This window comes from Chaetodon trifascialis, chromosome 3 (assembly GCF_039877785.1).
Source record: "Chaetodon trifascialis isolate fChaTrf1 chromosome 3, fChaTrf1.hap1, whole genome shotgun sequence".
Classification (NCBI taxonomy): Eukaryota; Metazoa; Chordata; class Actinopteri; order Chaetodontiformes; family Chaetodontidae; genus Chaetodon; species Chaetodon trifascialis.
Genome location: NC_092058.1, coordinates 5,976,975 through 5,991,700, shown reverse-complemented (window position 1 = coordinate 5,991,700; position 14,726 = coordinate 5,976,975). Strand labels below are relative to the sequence as shown.

General features: G+C 43.4%; 2 protein-coding genes across 5 annotated transcripts in view; both read right to left on the bottom strand.

Moving 5' to 3' along the window:
- The window catches only part of chd5 (chromodomain helicase DNA binding protein 5), a 42,364-nt gene extending 32,686 nt beyond the window's left edge, over window positions 1–9,678 (bottom strand). For all 4 annotated transcript variants that reach the window (XM_070959257.1, XM_070959258.1, XM_070959259.1 and 1 more), the window contains exons 1-2: window positions 9,075–9,678; window positions 1,491–1,642 (exon numbers count right to left, since the gene is read on the bottom strand). In XM_070959257.1, coding sequence (XP_070815358.1) covers window positions 1,491–1,642; window positions 9,075–9,141 — 219 coding nt within the window. In that variant the 5' untranslated portion in view covers window positions 9,142–9,678. The remainder of the gene's footprint in view (window positions 1–1,490; window positions 1,643–9,074) is intronic.
- Window positions 9,679–10,426: 748 nt separating this feature from the next.
- rpl22 (ribosomal protein L22) lies at window positions 10,427–13,445 on the bottom strand. Its single transcript, XM_070958880.1, has 4 exons — window positions 13,389–13,445; window positions 12,872–12,982; window positions 12,470–12,594; window positions 10,427–10,606 (listed from the first exon to the last, which is right to left on the bottom strand). The coding sequence occupies exons 1-4, from the start codon at window positions 13,398–13,400 to the stop codon at window positions 10,465–10,467; spliced, it is 390 nt and encodes a 129-aa protein (XP_070814981.1). The 5' UTR covers window positions 13,401–13,445; the 3' UTR covers window positions 10,427–10,464.
- Between the last annotated feature and the right edge of the window lie 1,281 nt (window positions 13,446–14,726).

Here is a 14,726-nt window from a genome sequence, read left to right as displayed (position 1 = left end):
CACAAATGTTAATCTAATATGAGACGGGTTTGATACAATGTTCAGTGAGCCAATGGGGTTTGAGCATGAGCCAAATACATCCATCGCATAGGCTGTATAAACATGGACGTACTCTCCATAGCATCCCCTGTAGGTTTCTGAAGAGCCATTGACGCTCAGTGACAGCGCCGCATTCTGTCACCATCTTGGCAGTGCCTGACTCCCAGCTACTCCAAAAACGGGTGAAGAGATGGAGCGTGGGTGGAGCTGAGGGGGGCCGAATCATGCCCGGTTGCTGAAACCCGCCAGCTAGTTGTCACTCAAAGCAGCCATGCCCATGATTATGCATAACTTTAAGCCTTAATATCATTTAAAGAAGTGAGCTGTATGGTGCATACACTTTTTCAGTTTTTGGCACTTTCCATAGGCTTCATTATTCAGAACCAGAGGTTTCCACTTTGACCATAGTTACCATGGACAGATGCTAGCTTACTAGTACTTAAAGTGTTGTGTTGATGACATTATAACAACACCAACACAAACAAAGCAGCAGTCACAGCTAGCTAGCTTCCCCAAACTCTGATTCATAGGCATCTAACCAGCTTGCTTTGTATGTTCTGCTGTCCCGGTAACTAGCTCTACTAGCTCTAGCTAGTAGAGCTCTAGCACTGCATCATGCATTTCATTGCTCTGATTGGTTTTAGCTCTATCCAATTGCGTCTAGAGGCATTTTGGTCTGCGTCTGCTGATAACGTCACTTCCAAATCCAAAATGAACTGAGAGGCTAACACAACCTTGCTCCAATCTATTTGGGGTGTTCTGGCTACAGCCTGCAAGGCTAATGCTAGCTAATGTTGGCACATTTTCATTAATGTTAGATATTGCTGTATAAATGACGTCACTGAGTCAGTTCACTCCTGTTACACTGTGTTTACTGTCATTATCATGTTCATCCCCAGTGGCCACTGTTGAGCAGAAGTCACACGAGCTAGCTTCTACAGTATCATGATTAGCTTATTCACCATAGCTCATCTGACTACAGTGAGTACTGTTAAAGCTGCGAGCAGCACAAATCTCTGACCTGCTGTCTAAATGTTGGAGCCTTGAAGGCTACAGAAGCTAGACTGTCAAAGCCTCTCTGTCACAGCTCTGACTCCCACCGCTAGCTTGGCACCGACGCTCTACTTCTGACCTGTAGCCCCCGCCATCAGCACCAGCACCAAAGGCACAAATTTACACCCTAAACTGGCCCTTGGTGCCCACAGCTTACACTGGCAATGACGGTGACACCGCTGCCAACGTCCCCTAAGCCTGAGACGGTCTACCGCCTCTCATTTAGATCACAGAGGCAGTCCGACAGCCAAAACACACCTTTGATCCAATTGCAGAGACATCAAAGGAGCGATGGTTTGTGAAATAGAGAATTCATGGTGCATCTCGAGCCAAAACGCTTGCCAACCTCTTGTGTCCGAGGTCATGACACATGGCGCTGGGTGTGAATCACATCCTACCTCCTTTTTCCTCTTCTTAACTTTGGGCATTTTCCCCTCTTTCATCTTTTTGGGCTTCTTCTTCTTTTGTTGTTTGAGCGAGTCGCTGTCGGAGAAGAAGCTGTCGAGGGGTGTGAGGGGAACAGCGTTGCGCTCACCTTCGTCATCCTCGTCTGGACACACAGAAACAAAAACATTGCCTGCTTAGGATCACAGCGTAGTGTACAGGACACACACAGACAGTGAAGCTTGTAATGAGCTTGATTTTTTATGTTGACAAATGCACTGTGGCTTGTGCACTGTAGTCCTGAAATTTTGAAAATTATTTGCCAGTAACTGTTTACTGGTTCCAGCATCTAAAGGTTGAGGATTTGCGAATTTTCTGTGTTTTATATCATTATAAATTGCGTATCTTGGGTTTTGGACAGTTACTTAGCCGAAACAAGCCATGTGAACACATCACCTTGGCCTCCACTAAGCTGATTAAACAATTAATATAGAAAGAAATTAATCAATAATGAAACAATCATTAGTCGCAGGCCTGGTACACTGAGAGAATACAGCAAAGTCATTTAGCCTGTTTTTGGAAATACAAATGATGATTCAATGCCAGACCAACAGGAGCACTTGGCAAAATAAAGCTCATAATCACACATCATTGAATGTGGATCAACTTTACCCGTCAAAGCACAAATAGATGGAGTGCCTGCCCTGCCGGTAAATGGGTACTCCCTGGAGGACCACCGAGGTATACTGAGCATATCGTCTGCCTTTAATGCTTGCTGGGACTGAAGCGACCTGCTGCTGGTTGTCAGCTGCACTGTCTCAAAGCTGCTGTGTGCAAACGTGCTGACTGCTGAGCGCAGCAGCCCTCACTGATGCCATGGTGGGTCACAGAGGAGTAAGTAAGGAAGAGAGACAGTCCCAAACAATATATCACCGTAAAGAGACGCCCATGGAGATACACATAGGATGCAACCTCCCTGTAAAGCTCCATCCGATCTGTTCTTTAACCGTCTCTCCCTCCCAGTCTATCTGCGTGTCTCCCTCGCTCTCTGCGTCTCATGCAGACAGGCTGGAGGGCATGAAATATGCAGCACATGTATCAGAGTCAATCAGCCAACACTAGTCCTGCAGTCTACCACTCCCCTGGGTAGCTGGAGTGAGAGATTGGGGAGGAGGGATTCCTTTGTAGTAGACACACAAACCTCACCAACCACTTATCCTCTATTTAGCAAAGCTAGCAGGAGGTAACCCACGCGCGCACACACACACACACACACAGTATATACACACCAGTGATTTCAAAGCTTTAATCAGCTGCAATGTCAGGCTCATTGTGTCTCCTTTGACCACCAAATGAAATGTGCCTCCCCTTCTTTAGCGCTAATTGAGGGTAACTTGTGATTTGTGTGCACAATATATTTACAGTGAAGCTGACAACGTTTTCCTCTGGGGGGGTTGCAAGTAAATTTTGAGCTTTCAGCCTTAAAGCAGCATTTGCAGCACTAAAACTCCACAGCCCGAATTAATTTATTTGAAGGTTAGCAGCTGATTAAGGCAGCAACCAACCACTGATGTACACTCAATGTCACAGAAACTCTGAATCTATATTCTTTGTGTTTTGCTTTGTCTCCTCGATCTTTCTGTCTGCCTCACACAGAGACTCACGTGCCTCTCTGCTGCATTTTTCCCTTTCTAAATAAAGCCTTGAGTTTACGTATTCAGGATCTCAAACGGGGTGCTCTTTTATGTCTCAGATGTATGTTAGCTGCCTGCCAGGCAAGTCACGATGGCAGCACAGTAAGCCTTACATCTCTCTTAGACTCACAGATGATGACATGGCGGACGGACCTGGATTACAGAAAGCACACAGTCCATCACTCTGTACTCCTTTCTTTCTATGAGTGAACCGTGACTGACAAGTTGACCACACATCACTGATTAGATATGCCAGAGGATGGCGGACTGTGTGTCCCTTTGTCTGCTTCCTGTACAATAAATCGCTGAAAGCTCACAGCGGCAGTGTGGTGTTACTGATGAGGGCTGAAAAGGTTTGATTAGATGCACTTATGCTCGTGGATCAGGACAGACTGGATGGATTGCCGTGAGATTTTGTACAGACATTCATGGTTCCCAGAGGATATCCTGCTGGTTTTGGTGATTCCCTGACTTCCCTGTAGTGCCACCGATTGGTCATAGTTTTCACTTATCCTGTGAGATATGTCAGCATCTACTGGATGGATCGGCACAACATTTTGTACAACCTGATTTTTAAAAAGCTGGGACAGAACGTTTGCTCAAGTTTTTTTTACATGTACTGAACAGCACAAAGACAGTATATTTAATGTTTGAGCTCATCAGCTTCATTGATTTTTGTTAAATATCTGCTTATTCTGCATTTGATGCAGCAACACATTTCAAACATGTTGGGACAGGAGCAACTAGTGGAACGGTCCAAAAACACCTGTTTGGATCATTCCACAGGTAAACAGGTTGATTGTTAACAGGTGAGGGTATCATGATTGGGTATGAAAGGGACATCCTTGAAAGGCTCAGACCCCGTTTACACTTAGAGAAACGCATATGTTTTCATGCGGTTTGGCCTCTCGTTTACATGCAAACGGAGTTTTTTTCACGGAAACGATCATTTTTAAAAACTCCGGCCAAAGTGGAGATTTTTGAAAACGACTACTACAAATAACCAGCGTGTAAACTGGGTTAAACAGCGTTTTAGGTTCCAAAATGTCACAACATGCGACTGAACACTTGTCATGTGAGCGACCTATGTTTACACTCGCGCCCATAGGTTTGGCATAGTTATGATGCGCTCGACGTCGTGTTTATCCGGGTTCATGTAAACGACAACATTTTTGTAAACGATGTTGTGTGCACGATGTTATTTTTGAAAACGGAGGGGCCAAAATATCCGTTTTCCAAAATACCCTGCTACGTGTAAACGTAGGGTCAGTCGATCACAAGCGAGGATGGAGTGAGGTTCACCTCTTTGTGAACACATGACTGTTTAAAGGACTTTGTTTGTCAATGATTGTTTTTTCCACAGCGTCACAAAGGTTTTTGGGATTGGGGTGGTGCAAACATTCATTCTTCCCAAACGATGAATCGTAATGACTTCAGTGATCATTTGCCTTTTCCTCTACAACACAATGAGGTTGAGGTATCTCAGGAGCTACTGCATGGGCTGCTATGAAGTTTGGTACAGACATTCATGCCCCTCATAAAATGAACTGTAATTACTTTGGTGATCCTCTGACTTTTCTTTCCATAACAAGGCTTTTTAAAATTTGGCTTATAACCTGTAAAACTATTCCCACCATTCTCAGCTGCACTGTGTGTTTAGCACTAATAAGCTAATGTTAGCATGCTGACTTACTAAATTAAGATGCTAAACATCACTATTGTTACTGTAAATGTTTTAGCATACTGATGTTAGCCTTTAGCTCAAAGCACTGCTGTGCCTGAACTACAGCCTCAAACCAAACAAAAAATACTGACCACACATACAAACAGTACTCAGATGGCATCTCATTTACAGGCAGGCAGCAATGCAACTGATAGAAAACACAAACAAAAAAAAAGATATCCGTGTTTAACACCTGCACTGCCTTATAAGCGGAGAACAGCCTAAATGGCCTGTGAAGTCCCTAAAGGGAAACCCATCAGGGGAATGATAATCTTTCTGCATGGTGAGCGGACCAGGCTGTGCCAGGTGTTGGAATGGGGGAAGGTCGCTCAGTCATGTGGCGCAGGGAGGTCTGGCACCAGAATCTGTTAGAAAGAGGACCAAAGCTCCACTTGGCAAACAAGCCTTCTGTAAAGTGTGGACGGATGGCACAGACACAGATATGACCTTCCTGCAAGGGCTTGGCCACCGGACTGACCTATTAGAAGGGAGATTCGCGAGCAACTCCCAAGTGAGGAAGCTAGAGTTTACTGGAAAGCGCATTAGCTCTTTCTCTGTTGGCCCCCGCGTGGAAATACTCACTTAATGTTGCCCAGCATTGCTTGCCATGAAAGAGGAAAAGCAGAGCCGTAGGTCTTCCTCTCCTCATTGATTAAGTACTTATAACTGAGGCCTCAAATGCCTTCAGACAAAGACATCCATAGACTATTATTAGGAAACGTAATCATCAAAGTGATGGAAGGATGAAGTCCAAATAGCACCATTAAAATCATATCTATTGCAGACAAATATATGCATCATAATGTGCGCAAGATAAAGCGATATAAAACCCACTGGAACACTGCAGCCCTCATCTGCAAATACACATTAAAAAAAGCATCTTTCATGCGCAGCCTTCGTGCACGCGCAGCAGGAAAAAATGGTGTCAACTTTCACAGTGAGGGATCCAAAAATAGACCCCTTTCCAATTGGGGATAACATTTGTAGGCACACAAAAGCCCATGATAATCTTTCAATTTTAGGGAAGAACAAAACAATTAAAACAGAAAACACAATGGAACAATCTGTGACAGTGTAAGCACCCAGAGTGAAACAAAGGGAATTAGGACACTTTATGTGCCACAACAAGTAAAGGCTGCGATGGGATAGCGTTTAGGGGTCTGAAGTGCCCCTAGGACACGCTTCTTCACTGCTGGCTTTTAATTGCATGGAAGCATCTTGACGGTGGGAAAAATCTGCCGCGGATTCCTGACCCGTTTGTCACTTTGACGCCTGTGGATGGAGGTCGCAAACTGTCTGAAAACTGCTTCCTGTATCAGCAGCACAGCGATGGATTTGCGGCACTTTTTCATGGTCACATCTCAGCATATATATTCATTACTACATGTTCGTGCCTGCATCACAGTATATGTATTTATGTCGTTTATCTACCTGTTTATAAGCTGTTTGTCCATCACAGTACATATATTTATGTATGTACTGTGACGTTTCTACATTTATATGCCTATTTGTCAACAATCTCTTCTCATTATATACATACTGCATCAATGCACAACCTGTTTACATTACGGTTTAAGCAATTTACTATTACTCCCCAGGCTACCACAGCAGTACGTTTTGCTTTGTATCACATGTCTATTTTATATCTTGATTCTAATTTGCTTTTGTTCCACTTGCATGATTTTCTTTAAACAAATATATATCAACAAGACTATTTATTAAGACACAGTAAACATAATTTATCATGTCTTAGCTTCAGAATGGTAGGTCAAATGATTTTCAGCACGTTTACCCTTCTTCACTAATACGTCTCTGAGCATATGTGTCACACCAAAGACTGACTTACGGAGTCCCTTTGATTTATTTATCGCCACCAACGTGAAAACACAACATTATATCGAGTTGGACGTAAAGTAATCTTGACTGACACATGAAAACGTCTGGATTACTATGCACACATCTTCACTCACCTGCCATAATCAATTGCAACTTTCCTGTCTCATACATGTTTAACCACCAACTACTGGGTTATTGGGGACACGCATCAGTGCTTGTGTTCTCCCTCAGGCTACAGCTGGCAGTCATAGATGATGCCTCAACAGCTCAGCACTCCTCTCTGTGTCTCCCTGCTGCACACCTTCCAGTGCAGGCCTGCTGTATTCATCTGGCTAGAGGAAAATATTGCGAACATACAGGAAAAAATTTGTTGTTTATATGCTGGTTCCACAAAGTGACAGACCTGCCTTGATAGAAAATGATATGTTTTAGAAATAGGAAATACAAAATATAGCAGCTTTTCTGGTTCAAGGCCTTGAGCATGAAAAATGACCAAGAAATGCACCATGGCAACCGTGTTGTGTGACAGTTATTCATCTACATTCGGCCTTTTGTCACTAATTGTTCCTTGTACCTTTTCGGAGGTTAGCCTACGCATGTTACCTTTTCTCAAGCCAGAAAGTACCTTCATATTGACCAAAAACTTGCACCAACACCAGAAACAAACTCCAGCAGCAGCTAATGAGAGGCAGGCCTACGGCCAGAGACAGCGCTGCATTGGATTTTTTTCTCAACTGCCCTTTCATGCTCTATCTACTGTTATAACCATGAAACCTTCCCACATTGTGATGTAAAAGGGAAGAAGAGGGCACAGGCAGCATCTTTTAAGTCCTGCCCCTGACATCAAATCATCTCAGCTCAGAGCGAGCTGCAAGGGAAGAAAAAAAATCTGAATCTATCGACTGCGCTGGCCAAACTGACACCATGGCATAAAGATGCCAGGCTGCTCTTCCCTGTAGAATGACATAGCGGGGCTCTCCATCACCGCCCCTGACACACCGGACCAGGACACAGATCCTGAGCACTTCAGGACCTGGTTTGACTAAGACGGATGTAGATCTTGATGAGGCTGGCCGCTGGCTGCACATGACAGACATCCCAGAAATCAGTCTGAGTACATGTCATAGGCATGGCAGCTATACCCTCCAGCTAAACCCACCGCTGAGAGGCAGAAGTCATGATGCACCAGCCAGGAAAAAAGAGGAAATGTTCTTTATACATGAACATAGATATTAAATAAATGCATCAGCTGGCCAGAGCACACTGGCAACCTTATAAATAAAACCTATACCTCTTCAGAAAACACAATTTCAGTCAAGTTAACACTATGGCTAACTAACCTAACTAATCAGGTGCTTTATCTGTTTCACCTGCACAATTTTCAGCACAATCACTGAGTGACTGACAAACTTCACAGCCAGTACAACCAAATGATCATCATTTGGCGAGTGGCTCCTTTGTGCATGTCATTAATTACTGTATCTTAACACCTCGTGAGCCTTGACCAGTTCTGAACATTTCTAACGAGTGAAAATGTAATTTCGACAACATCTGGTGCACTGTCAGAGCGGCTGACAGATCCATCGCGCGGCCACATTGCACAGATTGGGCTTGAGTGAGAGCCGCGCGTCGTGAATGTGGGTTACTGTTAATTTCACTTAGTGCACGACCTCGAGCGGAAGGGATGCTGGTGCCCTCACCGTGGTCACCAGCGGCGCTCAGGATCAAGACACACTCGATAAGCACTGTTTACTGGAGCCTACACGTGGCTTTCACACCTCTGCGGCCACGCAAGGCTGCAAAAATAAGGCATTTAAAGTTGGAGCAGCCCGCTGAACACAAGTGGAAACAGCATCCCCTGTAACAAAACCAACGCGGATGTTGTCACTGTAGCCCATTTCTGCTTAAAAGCACACGCACACATTAACCGAGAGGCATCGCCGCACACGCCGACACAGCACCGAGGACATTGTCACGGTTTAACACAGCTCTCCGGAGCAAACTTGTGTTTTTACACTTAAGGTGAAGCCATTCACTTGTACACGCATGCAGCCTGCGAAAGGGGAGGAAAAAAAACAGCCCACAGAAACCATGCAGCAGGGTTTTCATCATGCCCCCAAAATCAGGCTGGATGTGAGGACAGCCGGAGGCAAAGCCGAAAACCCGTTCCCACCTTTAAGACACTAGGTCGTGCAAAAAAATAATAGCATGACTCTGCTTATTGCACCCCACCCCTCCTCCTCCTCTCTGGTCTCAGGAACGCAGGACAAGCCCTTTTCCCCGCATTCAAGGCGTAGCGGCGCAAAATAATGTGAAGGACACCCCGCCTCCCCCCTTTCCCTCACCTGGCATATCGTCTTCAAAATCCATGTCGTCTTGTCCCTCGTCTTCATTACTCAGCGACCCCGGCATCTTTATCTCATAGCCCCCAAACCCCTTTTAGGCTGAGAATACTGAAAGTTAACCCTCCAGACGCCGCAGCCCAGTCTCTTTCTTCACCCAAAAAAAAAAAAGAAAAAAAAAAAAAGAAATGTATTCGTCGCTCAGTTCTGAATTTTTAAATTTTATTTTTTTTGCAGTGAATCTGGGGCTTTCTCTCCAGACAACAAAAAAAACATAATTATTTTTTTCCACTGATCTCTATCCAGGTCTTCCAGTCTGAAAAATAAGAAAGACAAAAATGGAACACACATGCCCAGATTGTGACGTCTGGTCTGTTGCCATGACGATGCATCCCATAATTTCACCCACAACTAGTTAGTCATGCTCTCCTAGTTACCACTTCAACTAGTAGTGTGCGAAAGAAACGCACCGTGCGGCGCCGCCGTGCGCCGCTAATAGGCGGACGCACTCCCGCGCCTGTCGCCTGCCCTTTTCCTTTTTCAAGTCCGGAGGATGGAGGCAGAAACTTCTCCGGCTTCCTCACACAGCTGCTCACACACAACCTTTACTCTAAATATGAAGCCAGCAAGGAAGGAAAAAAATAATTTCCTTCTTGGGGGAAATGTTGATGTTAATTTAGATTTTTTATTTTTTTTTTTTAGGCCGATTTTGGGCTTTGATTAGCGCCTAAAACCTGAAGTAGAAATGACCCGACTGAAAATCTTCCACTTTTCCGAGACAAAATAATAATAATAATAATACACAAGTGCAGCCTGATGACTGCCTGCTGTGAGAGCAGTCCTGGCTGCCAGTGGTCCAACTGTCGTCAAGGTTACCACAGCTGGAAGACAGGATGCCCCGCAGAGAGCTCAGCACAGAGCACGTGAGCTTCAACTGGACCAAAATACACAAATCAAGAGCTGCGAGCGTCCTGACTTCACCTGCTGCAGCTTCCACTTTCATCCAACTGCAGCTGACAATTAGTCACAAGCAGCTTAATGTTTTCTGTATTAACAAAACGCACTTAACGGCTTTTGATTTCATGTTTATGTAATTAGCTTTGCTGGCACTGACTTCTGCACACAGGGCACCAAAGAAGAAGAAAACAATTTCCTCAGTGGACATTCGGGCAGAGGTAACAATATTCTACAAATGACTGGTTTAAATGTAGCTGCACTGTTTTAATTATGTATTAATTATAAGGATTTTAAAAACACAGCAAGTGTTGTATTCATGGCTCTGGTGTGTACGAAGGTTAACTGTGTGCTGCGCGTGGTGCCCAGGGACCAAAATGAAAAAGACAACACAGACTTCCTTCTCTCTTTTGTCATTTTATTAAAAGTGGTGTCAGGTTTAATCTTCCTCCTCCTCCTCTTCGTCCTGGTTGATCTGGAAGTAGCGCAGCTCATAGCTCTCCTTGGTGTTGGCCACGACCCGCAGCCAGTCCCTGAGGTTGTTCTTCTTCAGATACTTCTTGGTAAGATATTTCAGATACCTGAAAGAGATGAGGGGGGGCAGGGAGCAATCGCATAAGTTTCAGTCAAAGGAGCTTATATTTAAATATTCTTATTCACTGTGAATCTGAATTAGAGTTTACAGGTCTGTAACTGTCAGATGTACTGGGACAAACAAATGGATGAGGACTAAACACTGTCAAACACAACTTGTGACCATTGAGGGAAGTCTGATAATGACCTGTAACAGTAATCCTTCAGACATAATGCCAGGAAACCTCAATTTCACTGCAAAATATGGTGAAGGAAATGCTTTGTGTTTGTGTTTCGGGTCATTAAAAGCCTCGAGATACAGTCAATTCAAACAATCCAAGCAGTTTCCAAATGTGGGGTTCGTATAAATTCAGCTACATTAAATATTTTGTCTTTGGACTGTTTTCAATTGAGTGTTTGTCAAAAAGGATCAGCAAGCTATCATGTTCAGTTTTACTCATGATTTACACAGCATCCACACTTTTTTGGGGATCAGGGTTGTCAAATCAAGCGCTCCGTTTAAGAATGATAGTGATGGAGTCACCCTCTGGTGGTGGTGCACCTCGCTCAAGCTGAAAAAGTTTGAAGTCTTCACTCATTATTTATGTATCTGTACATACTTTGTATTTTTGAAATTAGTCTTTGCAAATTCAGATTAGGGGACATTGTTATAAACGGTGTTTCTGAATGTACCAGGTTCATTTTGGACTGTCAAAGAAGCAGGAAACTGCAGTGATTTTTAGACACTGCCTGTTGTGTGCAAACAGTCAGAAGTTTATCTTTGTCCTGTTTTCCTGCTTAACCTTAGAGGTGTATACCACACAGGCTCAGACTCAGTCCTGCTAACTCATGATGACTGACCTCGCTGGGAATAAGCCTTTTTTAAGAACACATGGTCAAATGTCAGTGAAGGGAAAAACACAGGTGTTCATAATAAAATCAATGATGGCTGAAGTCCATTTAGCTGCTCTGATTTTAGGGTCCTGCAGGTGTGCATGGTGGCTCATTGTCACAGCTTACTTGGACACTTGAATAGCACAAAACCACTGTTTATGTAATGAGTATCACCAGTGCTTCTCCTCCTCTGACAAGTCAAAATTCCCTCAAGCTGTTCCGGAGATATCGTGTTCACAAGAACGGGATGGACAGACCATCTGAAAACATAATGCTTCTGGCCACGGCGAATCATTGCATTAACAAATGTCTGCTTCAGTGCTGTGATGATGAGCAGACCTCATACTCCTTTTAGTTAAAGCCACATTTATTCCTTCAATGCTGCAACTTAATAATACTGTTCAGAATAGCTGCTTCCTGTATTTATGGAGGAAACTTTAAGCAGTTTTTTGCTGAATTATACTCAGGCTCTACCACCTTCATCACATGTGTGGCAAAGGCAAACTTGAAGCACATTCAGTTGAGGGTGTTGTGTAAATTTTCTGCTTGATTCTCAACTTCTCACTGTTCTACATGATGACTGAGAAGGTATCTGCTGGTCTGCAAGGCTCAGTGCTCAGAGGACACATTTCAGGTGGAGAAGAGATAAAGCTGTATTTGTTTATGAGTTGACTCTGTTACCTAACATAATATTAAATGAACGTCCCAAATTATTTTATTTGTCAGTAGGACTCTCTTTCACACAACGATAGCTCCACATGGTGGGGATTGTAATCACTGAGCTGCTCTGGGAGACTTCTTCAAATGAGACATGTCTGCTGTAGACACATTGCATCGTTGCAGCCCAGTAGCAAACACTGTGCTGAGCAGTGGCTGAGAATCTCTGGTATATTAAGAACATGACCATGATATGCAAAAACACATATTTCAGTCACCTGATATGACCTGATTGACATGAGCTGCATTGTGTTTTGTACCTCTTTGAGAAGGGAACTTCAGAGTTCACTGCGATCTTACTCTTGCTCCTCTCAATGGACACCACACCCCCGCCGAGGTTTCCAGCTTTGCCGTTCACCTTGATTCGCTCCTGCAGGAACTGCTCCTGTAGAGGACACAGCAAGTCACACACAGCAAAGGTTGGTACAGCAAACATACAGCTCAGCAGTTTCCTACAAGTACTGACAGGTGACAGACTGTGGTCAACATCTTGTTAGTTTCCATTAAAACCACACTGGATTGTAGCGTCGTGCCTTTATTCTGAACTGACTGTAACCATCATGACCAATGACTTGGGACGATCCCACTGATGTGACGGCAGTGTTTGATGCTCAGGGCTCGTGTCTGACAGCGGCTGCTCACTGTTGAACTGGTCTACTCACGAAGTTGGCAGCGTCCATGATGCCATCCTCTACAGGGTGAGTGCAGTCCAGGGTGAACTTCAGGATCTGCTTCTTCCTCTTCCCACCCTGCTTCTTGACCACCTGCTTTTTCTAGTACAAATATAGAGAGGGAAACTCGAACTCGTACAAAGAACCATCAATGAATATGTAACTTGAAAGCAGCCAATAGACGCATTAAAATGTGTCACTGATCGTGTCAAAATATCATTAGCGATTAGCCATTACACCCTTTAAGTGAAGACTCACAAATATTGTACAACCCATGAAACTTTGCTGCCGATGCGTCCTGTTAACTATGCTATCGCTAGCATTATCGTTAGCAAAACAAGTCGCCCAACGTGGTGTTAGCCTACACAGTAAACAGAGCTTAAAAAACGGGCTAAAACATCCGTGACTCCTATATCGCGGTACATGGATTTTAATCACTTCCGTGAGTGCAAAACAAAACCTAAATACATCGTCTGTATGAGGTTTATTTGATCGTTTTACTACTCACAATCGGGGCCATGGCTGACACATTCAGCAAAAAGGAAGGAGCGACCTGCGCGGCGCAGGAAATATAGCACCCGACCGATCGAAAAAAAAAAATCGATCGCATCGAATTATCTGGAATTGATTAACCAAACTGTGGATTCCAAATTCATAAGTTACTGTCAGTATGATTATGAGCCAGGTGCATTGCGTTAGCTTAATCCTATAGCTCATCAATGCGAAATATATGAAACTGTGTTTTTGTTTGTGTAATTTTTAATGATAAATAAACCTTTTACAGAGGCTTAAATGGGGCAGCGAGTGTTGAACGAGTTCAGCTTGAAATAAATTATTGTCCACTACTACCCAATTAATACAACGTTACGATAACCTTTCCCCCAAATTAGTCAGATTAATTCAGCTGGTGTTTGTACTATGGCTGTTAGGTGTATATTTGTCCCATTAAAGCCGTGAGCGTGCAACTGTTTTAATGCCGTTATTTCGAGATCACGAATTAATTACTTCTTTACCTCGGAATAACAAAGCTCGTTAATCGCGTTATTTCAACTCGTTAATTCCAGAAAACAAAAGACCAATTTCTCGAGATAACGAGATAAATTATCACGACAAAATGATATTTTTACATGTCCGGAAAAAATAGCAAAATGTTTAACTCGTGTCGATATAACGGCATTTAAGAAATCACGGCCAGTCTCGGCTTCCGTAGAGGTTTACGTAAACTGACAATACGTACTTATCTGCTATCACTTGTGCGTCACGGAGATACCATGACAACCGAGCAAACCCCAACTACGGATGAAGACCGTGAGATGTGGTCGAAAGCTGTAGAAAAAGCGCAGTGGACCTTAAATCAAGATGATTTTTGTTCAGAAATAATTTCTAAAACCTTCCTTTGTTAATCACTATGGAAACTTGAACCAACTGTAAGAAAAACAGATGGAATAATTTCAATGAATTGCTATTTTAACCAGCTAAAGATGAAATATGTGCAATTTGTCCACAGGTAAGCATAAAATTTAACAGTTTTGACATTTTTGCTCTTGAATTCAATTGTCTGTCTTTTTCTATAATATGGAAAGTGATGTTATTGCTTTTATGCGAAATCACAACACTAAGCATCATTTATGTAGCATGTTTCTAAAACAGTGTTTACAAAGTGCTTAGAAGGCATAAAAGTAATGCTTCATGTGATAAGGTGAAAGTATTCCTCTGTTAAGTGTTGCAGCAGATTAAATTACTTGCAGTGCTGTAATTTCCACCCCTCACCCTCCATTCACCCTGCCCTGGAGTCCAACAGTGTGACATTAGAAATAGGACAACTGTATTTTTAATCTGTATGGGA